At 41.4% G+C, this 19,087-nt stretch overlaps 1 protein-coding gene across 1 annotated transcript in view; it reads right to left on the reverse strand.

Moving 5' to 3' along the window:
• The window catches only part of Abca13 (ATP binding cassette subfamily A member 13), a 267,945-nt gene that overhangs the window by 33,557 nt on the left and 215,301 nt on the right, over positions 1-19,087 (reverse strand). Inside the window, exons 34-35 of the mRNA XM_087196525.1 lie at positions 9,309-9,459; positions 3,275-3,409 (exon numbers count right to left, since the gene is read on the reverse strand). Coding sequence (XP_087052651.1) covers positions 3,275-3,409; positions 9,309-9,459 — 286 coding nt within the window. The remainder of the gene's footprint in view (positions 1-3,274; positions 3,410-9,308; positions 9,460-19,087) is intronic.

Consider the following 19,087-nt stretch of genomic DNA (forward strand, 5'->3'; position numbering starts at 1 on the left):
ACATTAAGTGAAATAAATCAGGCACAGAAAGACAAATACCAAATATTGCACTGTGTGTGTGCAATGGAATATAATACAGCATTAAAAAGCAAGTTCTGCAGTTTTCAACAACATTTATGTGAACCTGAAGGACTCTGCTTTCATGTGAAATAAGCCAAACGTGGGAAGAAAGACAGCTACTCTTGACCTCACTGACATGTGAAATCTAAAAAAGTCAAGTTGACACAAAGCAAGGGTAGAAGGGTATAAACTAGAGGCTGCTACTGGAGATATGAGGAGATGCTACTCAAAGGGTACAAAATTTCAGTTATACAGGATTAATAAGTTCTGGAGATTTAATATATAGCACAGGGATTTCTATGATTTGAAATTTTTGTCCCCACTAAAATCCATGCTGAAACTTAACCCCAAGCATTTAACAGTATCAGGAGTGTGGATTTGCAAGTGACTGTGTCACAAAGCTGCTCCCTCATGAATGGTACCAGGAGCCCCTGGAAGAGACACGGATGGAGAGTTTGCCCCACTTTGACCTCTGACTTCTGCCCCATGACCACGTGGTCTTCCTTCCCCTGAGGGTGCATAGTTCACAGTGCCATCTTGGGGAGATGCAGAGACAGGTCTTCCCTCAGCTCGTAAACCCAAGGGCACCTTGATCTTGGACATCCAGCTTCCAGATGGTGACAACTACATTTCTGTGCATTATAAATCACCCAGTCTGTGATCTCTACTACAGAAGCACAAGTGGACTGACAAAGACTACAGTTAACAACTCAGTGTCATGCATTTGAAATTTGCTTGGATAATAGGTCCCAGGTGTTCTCATCACATATTGGAAAAAAGAAACGGTCATTAAGGGAAGTGACTGATATGTTAATTAGTCTGAATACAGTAATCGTTTTACAGTAAATATGTTTATTAGAAAATCACATTGTGTACATTAAATGTATGCAATTCTTATTTGTCAATTATGTCTCAATAAAACTGGGGAGGGGGGCTCCACTTAAGCTTGGCTCTCCATTGAGACGTGGTTAGGTACTCCAACCTTGACGTGTTCAAGATCCATCCTCAGCCTCAGAATGACACTCCTAGAAACATGAACCATAATGGGAAAAGGTTCCATTTATTTAGCAAGTTCAAATAAACTGAAATTTCTTGGAATCTGAAGCTTTCTTCTTCAATAAACTCCAAAGCACTTGTTATCTGCAGCCCTTCTGAGAGGAACTTGCCCAGCTGCATGACGCATTTCTGAGCTTTTTGCAGCCAAGGAGCACTGAACACATTTTTCTTAAGAGCTTCAGGTCATCACCTTCTCCCCAAAGAAAAAACAGAAGGGAAGTGGAGTGGGAAGAGGCACTGAGCAGGAAAATAACATCTGGTTGTTTCTGCACATCAAGTGATAGGTGTGTGCTACTTATAAAATAAGTAAATGAAAGGTGCTATTGTGCATTGTTTGGGAGGAGGGCTGCGTGTGTCATTTTAAGTTTCCCTGAGTCTCACCATGGTGCCCACCCTGAGCGCTGCTTCCCACCTCTCTGAAGAGAACGTCAAAGGCATCGTTTTATCCCGATGCTCTGGACAGTCAGTATCTTCAGGGTCACTAACGCTTCTTGTGCGGTTATCACGCACAAAGCCCTGGCTACGTGCGTAATGGGGATTTTTCCATTTACTGTTTTCAGTGGTTCCATGAGACAGACATGACGACCAGGACCATTTTCAGACAGGAAGGAGAGAAGCACGGAGTGCATGAGGTCACATGCTGCATAATCTGCACCCCATCACACAGACTGCAGAGTCCCCAAGTGGCCACTACGCCACACTCCTGGCATTCAAGGGAGAAAGAGCAAGGATGGTGAAAAAGACAAACCTAGGGTCTGCAGGGAGATGGGGGACCAGCTCCAGAGCAGAAGGCCCTCATCCAACTGTGCCAAGCTAGGACAGGGACACTGCAGCAGGAAGTCCCCATGTCTCGGCAACTCCTCAGTGCACCCTGCCTGGCCTCGAGGCGATAATGTGTGTGTGAACTGCAGAATGGTGCAAACATTGCTCTGTATTATCAGATTCCTGCAATAGTTCTTTATTTGGGACCCTGCAATAGCAAACTTGGAATAAGTGAAAGGAATATTCAGGTGCATTTCTGATAGACAACCAGGAAACAATGAGACTATTTTTTCCAACTCAGGTCCTCAGAAATCCCATGAACAAAACGGAAATTGAAATTGATGCCTTTGCTTTATTTCCTATGCTTTTTGATACCCTTTGAGTGCCTGAGAGGATGAAGCTCTGGGTTGCAATGTCTTGATTAGAATCCGGTCTACTTATTGCATCAGTGACATTATGCATAGTTAGATCCATTTATAAAATGTAAGGCAGCTGGATCTATTTCTTGGTGGCCCTCACTCCATTTTACGTTTTGATTCTGCTCACCTGACCTGATTGTATTTGCAGGTAGATTATAGACTAGCTGGCCCTCTAGGCTGTTGCTCATGCTCTACCTCGTCCCTCCCCTCCTCATTCATGTGTCAGTCAGCTTTCCATCACTATAGCAAATAACTGGGGGAATCAACTTACAAAGAGAAAATATTTATTATGGCTCCAGTTTTGGAGCTTTCAGTCCATGATGGGTTGGCTGTGCTGATTTTGCACCTGTGGCCAGCCATTCCTCATGGCTAGGCAAGTAATGAAGCAAAATTGCTCATCTGATGGCCAGGAAATGAAGAAGAGGAAGAGGAAATGGCCTGCACCTTACAATCTCTTTTGAGAGCAGAACCTCATGACCCAACAACATTCCACTAGGACCTACATCTTCAGGGTTCTATCACCTCCCAGTAGCACCAAGGCTGGGGACCAAGCCCTTGTGGGTGTGGGGGGACTTATCTAAACCATGAAGACCCCTGACAGCCATCCTCCTGATTTAGCACAGACTTATGTCACTATTGCTATTATATAAACATACATCTGTGAATAGAAAAAGACTTGAAAGCGATATGCTAGAAGAAAAACATATGTTGGCTTTCAGATTAGAAGTGAATTCTAGTACTTTTTGAATGCCATTTTAATGTTAAAATTTAATTGACTTTTAAATCTGACAAATATAACACAAATGTCTTGTTTTATATTTTATATTCTGTTTGGGAAATACTGACAGTGCAGAAGCCTAATAGTTTGTAGAGTCAGTGTTAAAAGTTCTGAAATTACTTCCTGGAAGAACTCTGGTAGACTAAAATAAGTTTGCAAGTCCACATGTAACATGGATCTTGGTATTTCCACAACTTACCAATAACAGGATGTCAGGTTTGCCCACAAGGGCCAGGGCTGTGGACAGCTTTCTCTTGGTCCCTCCACTGTAGGTCGCCACAAGTTTGTCCGCGTGAGCTTCGAGGTGTAAGCGCCTCACAAGCTCTGCTGCCACCTGGACAAGAAGAGATACCCATGAGCAGGCCACCAGATGCCAGGTCTCGGCCCTGGCTCCTGCTGCTTCCTCTCACCACTCCTGCCCACCCCACACAGAGTCAGTCAAAAACAGCTCCTGATCCCATCCCTTTCCAACTCAGGGAGAAACTGAGAATGAACAGAGGGGACTTTTTGCGCCTGTAGACATAGGCTTGATGGCCCAGCATAATCTGTAATTGAGAGGGCATGCAGGCAAGAAACAGAATTGAGACTTGGTCTGATGAATATCCACATTAAGGTGAGCAGAGACAAGGGGAGGGCTTGAGTAGGAAGTAAAGCAAGACGGTGAGGTGTCAAAACCCCCAGGAAAGAGAGTGGAAACAGGGAATTCTCAATATCAACACAAGGACTGAAATGTCTGTCTTATAGCAAGAAGGCACTGAGAGAGTTTGCACCCTGAGAATTTAGATTAGGAACTATCTGAGAGTGGGGAGGGAATGCGCAAATGTTTTGTGTTCACAACTGCTAGGAACTGGTGTATCAAGTGCTGAGGTGGGCACTTCATATGCCAGCTGTCAGCCTCACCTCAGAGGATCCTGACTCCTCTTCACCTCATGCTCATGGCTCCTCTCCTGCTCTCCTCTGAGGGTCCCAGCTCATCTCCTTGGCTTTCCTTGGTGTAGGTAATAGTCCCACCCCTCTCCTGAGTACCTGCTGTGTCTCTACCCTTGTATCAGCATTTCCCACTATAATTTGTGCCACCCTCTCTGTCTGTTTCCAGTTCTCTCTCCTGTTCTGTGACCCAAAGAGCAATTTCTTTGTTTCCAACTTCACATAATTTAAACTTCTGCAGTTTTATTTAGCTCTTGTGATCACAGAGGTATTTATAGGAATTCATTTTTTTAGATACCATCATACAAACTGGTCAAGATCATACCTTAATCCAAATTTAGGAGCAGAAGGAAAAATTCTATAGGAATATGCACCTGAATTAATAATTCTGGATCCAAAATACTTAAATGAAGCATAGTTTTAAACTAATCCATATACTTTTTGATAAAAGTATAACATTTAGGACAATAACTATATGATGATGATGAAATGCTAGAAACTAAAACTGTTAGGGTAACAGCATGCTTCCTATTTAAAAATCTCAACATAAATGGCTCTATTGCTTTATTTGGGTGTCCTCAAAATAATTTAGAAAATGAACTATGGGCCTAGTCTTGTGGTCCCACAGTGGAAGTGAAAGAAACACAGACAACGACCTCGAGGCCCAGGAGTTTCAGGAAGATGGAATCTTGAACCTGCTGCCCTCTGCCTGAGAAAGTTCTCTCAGGGCCCATTATCTGGTCTTGTTGAAAACAGTCATTTTTCCCAATTTGTCTCATATGAACCATCCTCCTTCCTGGCTCTGTTAAGTCCAATTATCTCAATTAACATAAACTGAATAAAAATGTACTTAATCACATTAAAATGTTCAAACAAAATGTTTTATTCCAAACAAGTAAATAAACACAAATATTAATGGAGTATTACATGAGGGAAGAGATATGAGACCCTGCACTGCAGGAATTAAAGGGATGACACAGGGGCTAATGGAGATTGATTCACCCACATTTTCCTGAGAGATGAACTACAGAAAAGTACAAGACTCATCCCGGGGGAGCAATCACACATAAAATGAAGGCTGGGAACCAGGAAGGAATTAACAGTGATTTTCAGACCCATAAAAATTACCAAGAGGACTGAGAATGTAGCTCAGAGGCACAGCGCTTGCCTAGCATGTACTCTAGGCTTCATCCCAAAGAAGAAAGCAGGAAAAAACTTGCCAAGAAAATAAAAATGGAAAGTATGTGTCTTAGAAACTTTTATTCTTATACTTTTTATTCAAAGATTAGCCATAAAGGAAAGCTAGCAAAGAGATAAATAAAGGCAAAAGCACCTAGTTTTAGAGAAAAGCACCTCAGAAAAGCAAGTAAAGTTTTAAATAAATTTGCCAAACTATTTTTGCTTATTTTTATGAACCAAGTAATGTATATCATGTTTTCCCAATTTCACAAAAAAAGTTAAATAGTGCAACCTGCACATTTTGGATTCAGTTAACCATAGGAAAGATTCTAAATTATATCAGGACAAATGTATCAGTTTGAGCTAACATTCTCTGAATGTCATATTTCCAGAAAATAACTGAAAATGGCCTAATAAGATGTATTTTTTTGCCATGTCTGCTGTGCTCAGCACTACTATCAAAATAATGGCAAATGTAATGGCCTAGCAATCAATGCTGGCAAAATACCACCTTGCCCCAAAATGTCATAAGTGACAGACCCTCTGTTATTCTCCTGGGATAACAAAGTGCCTTAAGTTACAGAAATCTCTCTGTTGCTTTTCTCTCAGAAAGCTCTGGAAATGGTACCACATTTAAGATGAGAGGCAGGGATTCTTCTGTCTTTATACAGCTATGCTGCAGTATCATATTTGGCACACAGTAGGGCTACCAAAGCAGACTGCCCAGGAAGCCATATAAACACGCATTGCATCCCAAAGCCAAAGGTTTTTGTTAGCACTTCTGAGGTACATATCAAAATTTTCTGTGAGATTCAAGATCCAAATAACAGGTCAGGAGGAAAAATGAGCCCAGGGTTTCAGCAGGACACACCTGCCTCTGTCCTTCCCTCTGCTGACAACCTGCCTGCTCCTAGTTTGTCTTCTAACTTCTAGCTCCTTCCTGCAAAACTGTAAGAAGAAACTTCATGATGAAAGTCATGCCTAAAGGGAAGATATTGAGAAGCAGTACATGGTAGGAGTTCTTCCTGGTAGCGATTTGCAAATATTAGTAAGAGTAATACGGTTAAGGGCTCCACTTCTTCTATCCCAGGGAGGAAAAGTAAAATTCAGCATTCACCAGCTCTCATCCGTTTAGAAGTGTTGTTTGCTTGTCTGGATATGACGTTAGCCCTGAAATTATCATCAACTCTCTCCAGCTCTCTTTCACACCCCAGACCTCAGAGCCCCTGTCTCCTGAATCTTTTGGTTCAACATGGTATAAAATTCCCTACCAGGTTAGTCAAATCCAGGCTCAAGCATGCACACTGTACAAAACAGTGCAGTGTGAATGCTGGGGGAGACTGGAAATTATTACATGGACCCGTGGAGCTCAAATGCAAGCCAAATGACTGGAGCTCTTCTTCTCATCTAACTGAGCCTGTAGAGGGCTGCAGGAGTGGGGCACCCTGTACAGAGAAACAGCCAGCAGGCTGGGCAAAGTGGGCTGGGGGCTGGAGTGAGGCTGAGGTTGGGCTGCGGGGATTGGAGGGGAGGAGCGAAGGAGCCATGCACTGAGCTCGGAAGGACTTTCCAGCTAGCACAGGAGGGTCTCCTGGAATCACAGAAGACACCACCAGTGGCTGCCAACATTACCATGAAAAGAAAGATGGCAGCCTGGAGGAAAAAGCCAATGTGAGCTGCCAGTGGGTCTCGGGAAGTATCACATGTCCATGCAGCCTGAGGCTCAGAGGGGAGGGGAGGGATGGGGTGCACTCCAGGGCCCAGCTAGAGCCCTATGACAAGTAAATCACAAAGAAATGCTCAGGGCTGGAGGAGGCATACAATAACCCCACAGTTTCCACTTCCTTGACCACTCCAGAGGCTGATAAGGGATTTCATCTTAAACCCCAGCAATCCGAGCACACTAAGTGTTGCAGTCGCTTCACAATCAAGAACAAGTGCTTTGGACCTGGCCTGTCCAGTGTCAAAAGCAAGCCCTGTTGCATAAGAGCCATGTGACTCAGTGAGTCATGGAACTATCTCATGCCTCAGTTTCTCCAGTTGTAAAACAAAGCACAACTCTCTTATCTATTTCCTGTGTTGACTGTAACATGCTTATGGCTGTGCATGCTTTGAGGATGGCTGCTTTCTGAGAATGAGGATCATAAGCCAGTTTTGTCACACAGTGCTAGACCGTGCAGGTCAGTCCCTTGCCTGGGATCCAGATGCAATCAAAGGACATGGTGAACACAAGATGTTTGAATGTCTGATGCTTCTGCTGTATCACTTGGCACACTGTCTCACAGTGGAGAGTTTTTGAAAAGAAGGGGTTACAAAATAATGTAATCTAAAATAATGTCTAGCACAATATAAATCCATAAACCAGTAACAGTCTCTAGTTACCAAGCATCACATGTGCACACCATTGTGTGCGCTGTACTTTTATGTGACTGATAACATGAACTCGTTCACACCAGCACTGCCCCAACACACCAGCCACAGTGTGAGCTAGGATGGCATGCTGACACCTGCAATGCTAGAGGAGAGCGTGATTCTTCAGTTTCCTGGCAGCCTTACACGATCACTGTCCTGCATGCTATCTGCGGTTGACTATAATGATCCCTTCCGGTCGCCTTGTGATGAGGTCTCCAGAATACACACACTTGTTCTATATGTCAAATATTCCCACAATTTACAGGGGATGGAAATTTTCCAGGAAGGGAGCTATTGCTTTGGGGAACAGATGGAAGAGGAAGCTGATCTCTGAGAAACCTCAGAGAGAGCAACTAGCAACACCATAACTTCTTGGTGGAAGAGTTCAGGCAAACAAGGCTGTGAGACAGTGGGTCCCAGGGGCGCCAAGCCCCACACTGAGAGCTGCTGCATGGGCACATTGCCCACGGACCACAAAAGGATCAGCTCACTGCACTCGCCAACCATGTATCTCTTTAATCAAAGCCTAACAAGGGCGAGCTGACTGGAAAAACGCCTGTTAAAGGCAGAGCCAACAATTAGTGTGGATTCCAAGAGCCGCCCTGGAGCCTCCAGGAGCAGCCCTGCAGAGGGCAAACTATCTTTGAGTTATTAAGCAAGCTCCTCCGGGAGGGCTGGGGGATTTAGCTCAGTGGTTCCGCTGCCTGCCTCACAAGCTCAAGGTCACGAGTTCGATTCCCGGTACCAAAAAAAAGAAGAAAAAAGCTCGCTCCAAGGCCTGACACAGGAAGGCGGGAGAGTCAGCCCGAGCTGCTCTTGGGAATATGGAGCTCAAGTAAGAGGAGGCTGGCCGGGGATTTAGCTCAGTGGTTTCGCCGCCTGCTGCGCAAGCTCAAGGACCCGAGTTCGATCCCCGGTACCAAAAAAAAGTGGGGGGAGGCTGAGGCACTGCACAATCAGCACAGGGAATGGGACTTCCGGGACTGGTAAGGCCAGGCCGGGAGTTCTGTCTGTGAGGCCCATGAGGTTCCAGCTCCTGCAGCCTCTTACTGGAAAGCTATCAGACACTCCTTTCTTCTGCTCCTAGTTCAGAACCTCAAAATCCATGGAGCACCCTGACTCTCTACAATGAGGTGCAGAAAAGGTAAAAATGTGCTTTTCCCAAGAAAGGTATAAAGGAAAGGCCATTGCGGAGGCTTCCCGTTGGGCCATCCTCTGAGCATGTGCAAGGCTTTCCTGCGGCTTCAGGAAGTCACTCAACACGGAGCCTCCAATTCCACACGCGCCCGGGGCCAGTCCTCCCCTGGGCACGTCCTGGAGATGCCCAGGTTATGGTATTTCTTCTGAACACAAATTAATATCCAGTAAGTGTAGAAGGTAGAGATGAAGGAAGGCAGACAGGCAGGCAAAATGGGCGGGACGGAGGGAGGAAAAATGAAGGGAGGGACAGGATATAAAGTTACAGTGTTTTTATCTAACGCCTTCCACATGACTTGCTCACACAGATACATTTTAAATATATTGTATACACTATAAATAAGAGGAAGTACTGGAATGTCCCTTCTGAGAAAACCATACTGGAAAATGTCGGCTTTTATCAGGTCCTAGGGCTCCTCCTCCTTACAGCAGGAAGGAGTGGCTTGGAGTCGTCCAGAGTTCTCAGCGTGCCCTTCATTCACCTTCCTGAAAGCCCGAGGCCGCCTACCGGCACCTACCTGGGGGATGAGCTCACTCGGGATCCCGCGGAGGCTGCAGTAGTAGCGCAGATGTTCCCGCGCGGTCAGCAACTCATCCAGGGCGTCCCGCTGCGGACAGTAGCCGATGAGGACGCCGGCCTGGCCAGCAGAGGTCAGACTCACGTCGGCACTGCGAAGACAGAGAGGGCTGAGCCAGCTTCGCGCAGTCCGCTGGCCCCTCGGGCGGGAATCCACGCGCTGTCTACTGCGCTCCCCGCGTCCCCACCAGGGAAAGAGAGGGCAGCAACGTGGGCCGCACCAGGGACTATTTTGACCTTAAGGCAACTGAAAATCTGCACAGCCAGGGAGGCTGTTTGGCTCTCCCTAACCTCCTGAAGAGAGAGTACAGTGTTTCCCTTTAGCAAAGGCAGCACATTTCCATTTGTAAAGACGTCTCCGGGCCAGGAAAAGCTACTTGTAAGGCCTGGACCCAGAGACACACTGGCAATCACTCCTCTCCCGCCCCAACATGCCCCAGCCCCTGCCTTTGTGGGCCGAAGACGCACAGGAGCCTCTCCCTTCTGTCGGGCCTTTTGAGTTTCACTGTGCGTGAAACTCCTGCGTGCCTGGAGGCAAACTGTCTTCCTCACTAACATGCCATACTCTGTTTAACGTCCAGGGTCGCAGCAAAGAACCTAGCAGCACAGAGGGAAATAAAATATCTTCCTCCTCTCTAGCCCAGGAGCCCAGCAAAATAAACTTGACTCCTAAGTCAGAGGCCTGGGTGTTAATAACAGTAAAGCCGGGATTGCCTTGGGGCTAGAAAATAATGTATATATTTAAAGCACACAGCTTTTTGTGATATGTGCTTAATAAGTGGCTATCAGTTATTTTTGACCAAAACAATATATGTAAAAAACACATCAATCCCTAAAACTGTTGAGCAGCTTCAGATTTTTAAATTGAATTTTATTATAGCAATAATATATAATTTCTCATTGGACAGATAGAAAAGTAGAGGACAAAAGAGAATCCATGGACCCATTTCTCAGTGATTTCCAGGATTAATATTTCAGGGTTAATCTTTCAGGAGTGGGCTTGGTGTCTAAAGAGGGTAAAGATTATACAAAATTATACATATTGAAAGAAAAAACCTTGTTTGATTTTATAGTTAACTAACATTCAGGTTGTTTCCTTACTGTTTTGTTCCTACATATTTTTACATGGATAAAATTTACTGACCATGATTTTTAAGGAAGGACACTTCAGGAGGAAAAGTTCTTATTCCTCAATAAAAAAAAAAAATTTGAAAAGAAAGGCTTGCTGAGAAATTATGACTGCTACAATGGGTAATTACTAGCATTTTTCCCAAAAAAACACAGTGAAGAGTTATTACTACTTTTAATTTCTAGCAAAACTCTATGTACATGGAAATAAACTATGAAACCAGACTTTGGGTAAAAGTTTAAGTTCACAGCATCATCTTGTTTTTCCCTTCTAAATCTCGTAAGAGTTATACCCCATTTTTTTTCTAAACTTAGTGTGGCCAAAAGTTTATTTCAGTCTGATTTTTGCTATATAGAAATGTTTTCTGTTTGGTTGCTTTCAGAAACGTTATCAATTTATTTTAAGAGTTTTTGTAGGATATATGCAAGACATACATGCATACATGTGCTTTCTTTAATGATCTTACCTAGATAAAATTATGAGAATTATTTCAATATATAAAATCAGCTTCCTTTTCAATCACTATTTCTGTAAGATTTCACTCAATTACTTGTGAGGTCTTTAAAAATATTCTCTTTTGTTGTGATCAGAAACAAAACATAAATTTTACCATTGTAAAGTGTGTAATTCTGAGTATTCACCATCTTTTCCCAACTCTGTTGCTATCTAGTTCCAGAACGTTTTTCAATCCCACAAGCATTAACCAGTCACTTTCCTCCCCTTCTCCCTCGGGCCCTGACCCTCCAACCGCCTCTGTTTGTTCTGCAGTCCTCACACTATGGAGAGGAGGCTGCATCTCCTGTGGTTCCTTCCCATACTCCACCGGGAATGGGAAGTCTTGTCCCTCTCTTGCATCTGGCTATTCCCACTTAGATAGTGTTTCCTCAGTCAATCCATGTAGTAGCATGGTGTCTTCACAGTATTCTCTTTTAATAGTAAAAATGCACACAAAAGTTATAAAAAAACAAAACAAAACGCTGCCTTTGTGTTGAGGATGACAAAGCTAATGCTGCTCATGCAATGTGGCTGGCTCCGAATTAATAATGGAAGCAGCTGGACACGTCCACAGTGCACTGGCCAGCCCACAATTATTCATTCCATGGCATTTATGTTGAAAGTTAAAAAAAAAAACACGAAAAAGAAAAGAAAGGAGATGACTTTTTAAAAAGTTAAAAAGAATTTAGAGCAGTTTTGGGCTTACAGGAAAATGTAAAGAAAATACGTACAGTTTCTCTCCCCACACAGCGTGCCCTTTCACTGCCGCCTGGCAGTGGTGTGCTAAGTGTTAGAGCTGAAGAAGCAGCACTGATGGATGAACTGAAGCCCACAGTACACGATGGGGCTCACACACTCTGTGTCATACAGCTTTACGGATTTTAACAAGTGCACAATATTAACTATCCACCATTACAGTACCGTAAATAAAGTTTTATTGCCTTAAAAAATCCCACAGGCTCCTACCTGTCCCTCTTCTAGCCTGTGGCCAGCCTTGACAGCTCCTGACTTTTCTTCGCCATGGAGTTGGAATAATACAAGACAGGGTGTTTCGTACCGGCCTCTTTACTTGGTGGGCCCTTGGTGTGTGAGCCCCCGAGTCCCTGTGCTGGAGCTCACCCTCCAGGGAAGACAGTAGGAGGGAAACCTTGGCTGGGTGACAGGGCAGGAGATCAGAGGCTCCACAAGGGGTCAGGGCCTGGACGGCAGACACCCTCAGCAGCAGAAGCTTCTCTCTGTGGGTGTCTGCGAGGGTGCCGAGGGAGGGAGTGACATGAGTGGGGAAGTATAAGACTAGCAGGTAAAGAGTGACAATTCTCTCTCCCCGGAACCCCCGGTTGGACCTCTCTCTCTGGAGAACCCTAATACAGTGCCTCTCATAAGACAGGAAGAGGAGCTTCTTGCCCCCCTTTCCCTCCACCCATGTGCGTGTGGAATGTAGCCCCAGGCTCCGTCTCTCGAGTGGGGGTGGGGAGATTCTCAGCGCCAGGCCCACTGCTGCCTTCCTCCCCCAGGGCTCTGAACAATGATTTACTCTTCACTCATTCCTGCATGGGCAGTGAGACTGTCAGATGAAATACAGGAAGTCCACTTTAGTTTTGCATTCAGACAAACAATAATTTCATGTTAAGTGTATGTCTTACTGTGGAACACTTGTATGTCTCATGCAAAAAACATGTTGACTAGAAATTCAAGTTTCAAGTATTCCCTGTATATGTACTTGCTAACTCTGGAAACTCCCCTGGGAGATATTTCTAAAGGATAGCGTACATATTTGTGCATGTGTATATAATATATAATATATATATGTGTAAAATCTCCAAACATTTCACACATGGGCTACTTAAAATTTATTATTAAGTTTGAAGTTAAGCGAGGCTTCGACTTCTTAGGAAATCTAAGGAGTTCTACAACTAAAAAGAAATTTAATCCTTAAAACTGCTCTGAAAAAAAATCTCAGCTCTGAAAACAAGGAAACAGTGGGATAAACACAGGAAAAATATCTAACTGAAGGCCAGGATTCAGAGATGTGCATCTGAAAATGAAGGGAAACCTGAGGTGCCAACTGAGTCCTGTGTCTCTTTTAGGCCCAGGCACCCATAAGAGAAGAGGAAGGGGCCACTGTGTGGAAACAGTGTGGAGAGCAGAGCAGCTATGCACAGCTGCCATCAGTCCTTCTGTCCGTCTGTCTGTCTGTCTTGGAGGAGATAAAATATGAGGTTCACGCCAGCCATGGCAGACAGACCTGTCACCCGAGCGCCTTCACCTCTGAGATGCCCATCAGTCCCTGAGCAGCAGAGCTCTGTCATTTACGAGGATAAGCACAACACTACTCTGAGCAGCTGAAGATGAAGCCAAACTGCAAAGTTTACAATGAGCTTGGGAAAATATACCAGGATGAGGAAAGCTGGAGTTGAGAAGACAAGGAGGTGCTGGGAGTCTGGTAAATGGCTTGCGGTCAGGGATCATGGAAAGAAAGCCTGGGAAATGCAGACAGACAGGTCCCTAAGAGGACTTACTGGGATCATCTAGCTTTCCTAAGTGCATTACAGTGATTTTCCCGTTCTCATTACATGTTACAGTTCTTTGGAGGAAAAGAGAATCATCCTGAGGTTCTAAATGTTTCATTCAATCAAAATTTTATCAGATGCCATAGGTTGAATTGTGTTCTACCAATACCTAAAGTAAATACATAAAGAGTTGAAGTCCTATATTCTCACCATATAGGAATTTGGCCTTATTAGAGACAGGATTTTGCAGAGAAACAAATTAAAATTAAGCTGTTAGGAGGATTCTGATCCAGAATGACTGGTGTCCTTATAACATGGGGGGATTTGGACACAGTGTCATGCACGGGGGAAGATCTATGAACACAAGGATAGGAGATGACTATCTACAAGCCAGGGAGAGGAGTGGATACATGTCCTTCCCAGCCTTGGGGGGCCCCAGTCCTTCTGATTCTGATTCTTTGATTTCAGATTCCTGGTCCCCAGATCTGTGGAACAACAAATTTCTGTCATTTAAGGTTGTGGTGCATTTTTATAGCAGCCTTAGCAATCAAATACACTAGGAATACCATGAAACAGAGTCAAGAGGAAGAACAAAGATAATAAAATAAGGCCCACAGGCAATACAGATTCTGGAGTGGTCAAACACAGACTTTAACATTGGCCAATTAATCATAAACAAAAAAATTAAAAATGAAAACATGAAAGACACCAGGAAGTTTGGGCTGATGAAAAGAAAACAAATGAAAATTCTGGACTATCAAGTTAAAATAAAATCCACAAAGCAATAAAGTACTTTGAACATAACAATTAATATTTTTTAAAAATGGTAGAAAACAATATCAGGAATACCAATGTCACTACACTCCTGGCATTAAAAATAAAATGTGGTAAATGCATAAAATGCATAAAATTTCTGCATAGAAATGTGACAGTTTAGATAAAGGGAACAGATTCTTCAAAACACAATGTACCCAAAAAGAAATAGAAAATCTAAAAATTCTACACCAAAAACAAACTGAATTATTAAGTAAGACTGTCATGATAAATCTAGGATGAAATGAATTCACTGGGGGATCTTTGAAACTTTTATGAAAAAATTACATAAATCATAAATACAATGACTAAGAATGATACTCAAGCTATTTTATAAGGCCATTATTACTTTAATATTTAATATTATCAAGGATGTCATAGTAAAGAAAATTACAGGACAATCTCTCATAATAATATTTAACAATTATCATTAAGTTTAATTGAGTGATATACTGAATATATTAAATCTTGGCTAAGTCAGCTTCATAAGATAAATGCAATATTTTTAAAACTAAATAAAATATTGAATTTAATACAGTACAATAACAGAGTAAAGGTGATATATTCCATAATAGTATCTCAAGAGATGAGGGAAAAAATTAGAAATGTTTAAAAAATCTCCTTATAAAAATGAACACAAATTAAAAATTAAAAATAAATCTTTGTAAGACAGTAATAGAAATATAAAAGAATTCTATTAACCTGATAAAAATAGTCTATAGAAAATTCATAGAAGTTTGAAGTATTTAAATTAATGATAAAATATCCAAAGGCTTCTCCCTGACATGAAGAACCAAACAGTGATGGTCATTACCACCACATCTGTGCAGCATTATGTTGCTGGTCCTCACCAGGGCAACAGGTAAAGAACAAGGAGGTTGTAAGGACTGAAAGAAAATAGTAATGCCATGTTTGTTCAACAGCAGGATCACTATGTACAGAATATATACAAACAAAATTCTACATCTGCACACATCAGGACTAAACTGTCAAAAGTAAAGACAATGACACAATGTTGGAAATGGTACTAGAAAAGTGACTTGTCTTAGACAAAGGATCTTCAATAAGGCTAACAGCTGATTTCTCAACAGAAACAGAGGCCAGAAAGCACCAAGCCACTATCAAGGTGAGGAAAAGAAAGAAAAAAACACAAACAAGAATTATGTACCCAACAAAATTGCTGTTCAAAATTAGTCAAGATATTAAGAAATTCATAGATCAAAACTGGCAGTCTGTTGATAGACTCACCTTGCAAAATTGCCAAAGGATGGTTTTAAGGCTAAAGTGAAAGAATACCAGCAGTAATGTGAACCAAGTGGAATAAAGAGCAGAAGTTAGGGTAAAGACATTCACAAACACAAAGAAAAGCATAAACATATACTTTGTGTGCAACTGCTTTTTTTTCCCAGCCTTATTTACATCAGATTTTATATTAGAACAACAGTAAGTCTATGCTGATGAGCACACAAAGTCTAAAGATGTAATCTGTAACTAAGATAATATAAGAAGGAGTGGAGGTATATAGGAGCATGGATTTATAAACCATTTAAATTAGGAATTAATCCAAATTAGATTTTAAGTCAAAATGTCAATTATAACCCCAAAATAATTGATAAACTATGCAGGCAGTTTTATATATTCCATATGAAAATTAAAGCGGAGTTCTAGAAAATATGTATGGAACACAAGAAAAGCAGTAATACAGGAACAGAGGAATAAAAGTGATAAAAGACATACAGAAAACAAAAATAAAGATGGTAGACATAAATCCTACCATATCAGTAATTACATTAACTATAAATGAATTAAAGAAAAGAAAAGAAAAGTCAGGAACTAGGAGATGAGATTTTTAGAAATGCCTCAACTATATGCTGCCTATGAACCATAAACTTTAGAACCAAAGTAATAAATGTAGAAGCATGGGAAAAAAATATAGTGCAAGTGGTAATGGAAAGAGAGCTGGGGTGGCTCTATTAATATCAAAGTAGACTTACAACCAACACTACTGCCAGACAGAAAGAAAAAATATCTCATAATGATAAAAGACCAAAGTTCTCTGGAAGACAAAACAATCACAAAAACATGTGCACTTAAGAACAGAGCTCCACAATATACTTTAAAAGCTGACAGCGTTTAAAGGGAGAAATGGACACTTCAACAATGCAGTTAGAAGTTCAATGCACCACATTCCATAATATAAAACATAACAAACTGGTAGCTCAACAAAATTACAGACTTAAGCAACACAACAGACCAACTAGACCCACGAGACCCAGTGGAGAGCACAGAAGCCTCCCCACCCAACACAGCAGAAGGCACATGGCCATGCCACCATCTCCAGGATAGAATGTCTTCAGGCCCCCAACAAAGCTCAATATATTTAAAATGACTGAAGTCAAATGAAACACGTTGTCTGACCAGAGTGGACTCATACTGGAAACCAACAGCAGAAGTAAGCATGGAAAATCTCAATGAGTATAAATTAAATAGCACACGCCTGAACAACCAACCAATGGGTCAAGAAGAAATCAAAGGGGAAATCAGAAAATAATCCCAGATTAATGCAAAAAATAAAACTTAACATACCAAAACTTATGGTATTCAGCTAGAAGAGCACACATGAGGGAAGGATGCAGCTGTAATGCCTAAATTTAAGAAAAGAAAATAGATCTTAAAACAACAGGCTCTTTAAACTTAAGAAATTAATAAAAGACTTTCTAATCTTATAGCAGGGCAAAAACAAAAAGTAATAATTACCACAGAATGAAAAATAAGGAGGAACAAAAGAAAAATCAGAAAAATTGATTTTTTTCTGCAGTTTAACAAAATCTAAAAAATTTGCTCCACTGAGCAAGAAAAAGGAAGTTTCAAATTACTAAAATCAGAAGTAAAACATTTTTACATACCATACAAAGTTAAAAATGGTTATAATGTAGAAACACACATACTCATATGCTAACAAATTAGATAAATTAGATGAAATGGCCAAATTCCTAGAAAGATACAAACCAATGAGTGTGAATAAATGGGGAAAAAACTAAAAATATGTATAACAAGGAAAGGGGTTGAATTAGCAATTTTAAAGAAAAATTCCCAGGATTAAAAGCCTAGCACTGGATAATTTTACTGGTTCTACCAAATGTTTAAATATTGATTAGTATTAATCCTTCACAGACTATTTAAAAGAAAATGAAGATAATTCCCAAGTAATTCTATGATACTTATAATATTCTGATAACAAAACCAAAGACATAACAAGAAAACCAGACCACATATTAAAAATGAATACAGCTGTACAAATCCTTAACAAAATACAGAAGCTCCTTGATTCACAGTGGGGTTATGTCCCAATTAACCCATCATAAGTTGGAAATATTAGGAGTCAGAAATGTATTTAATGTCACTAAACCAACGAATATCATGCAGTATCCTAGCCTACCTAAACATGCTCAAAACTTTTGTTAGCATTGGTTGGCACTGTGAAAGAATATCCTGCCACACATCATGAGCCTACGAAAAGATGGAATCCAAGGCAGAGCTGTTACTGAATGCATATCTCACACAGTCAAAAAGTCGAAAAACTGCACATAGAACCATTATAATCCAAGGACCTCCTCTACAAGCAAGTTGAATCCCTCAGCATATAAGGAGAATTAGACACTGTGGCTGAGAAAAATCTCAGGACTGCAAGATCAAATAAGAAAATTAATAATTATATGCCACACTAGTAGAATAAAGGGCAAAGCACACAAAATATGTCAACAGTCAAAGAAAAAGCATATGATAAAACAGGGAACATACTTGGGATAAGAGGAGTTTTCTTGTATGACCCCATTTATATAAAATTTCCCACTTATGTGACCCTATTATATGAACACATGGATCTATGGCAACAGAAAGTAGATTAGTGGTTGCCAAGGGGTGGGAGTGGGAGCAGCAATGGAGAAAGACTGCTAATAGGAAGAGCTTCTTTCAAGATGGTGAAAGTATTCTGAAATTAAATAGAAGAAATAAGTAAACAGCTTTATGAATATATTGCAAATGACTGCATTTGTTACATGTAAAATTGTAAAATGCACAAAATGTGACTTGTATCTCAATCAAAATACGGTCAGTAAAAGCTAACAGTACACATGTGCTGTAGCAGAGATGGTGAACCTTTTAGAAACCGAGTGCCCAAACTGCAACCCAAAATTCATTTATTTATCACAAAGTGACAGCAATGCAATTAAACATGAATACCCGATGCTCGGTTGATAGGGTGATTCTGGGGCGTCTTGGCTCACGTAATGACAGAGAGCTCTGTGTGTCCGCTGCAACACACGTGTCATGGGTTCATCACCACTGCTCTACAGAAACAACTTCATCTCTTCATATGTGCAGCAGTAAGTGTTCAGAGCAATCATCTATCAATATTAATGTAAATCAACTATTGCAACATGCAAAAACATGGGTACAACTTACCAACATAATACCATGGGTAAAAAAGAGAGTATGAACTTTATGAGTGCATTGCATAGGATTCACAAACAAGCATGACTAATCTGTGGTGGTTACAGCCAGGTGAGTGTTTTCCTTTGGTTAGAAGAGGAACATGAAGGGGATTCCTGAGGTCCCATCATGGATCTACTTCCCAATAGAGAGGTGCTAACATAAAAAATGCATTAACCCATACCCCACTGTCTGTAGGAATTGCACACCTCAATTTTTAAATTTATATTTTAAAACCAATTATTGAGCATTTGATGATGGAGCTCCTCTGTAACCCTCCCA

This window comes from Heterocephalus glaber, unplaced genomic scaffold (genome assembly GCF_053883595.1).
Source record: "Heterocephalus glaber isolate CG9 unplaced genomic scaffold, H.glaber_assembly_v1.0 deba00001610, whole genome shotgun sequence".
In the NCBI taxonomy this organism is placed as follows: domain Eukaryota; kingdom Metazoa; phylum Chordata; class Mammalia; order Rodentia; family Bathyergidae; genus Heterocephalus; species Heterocephalus glaber.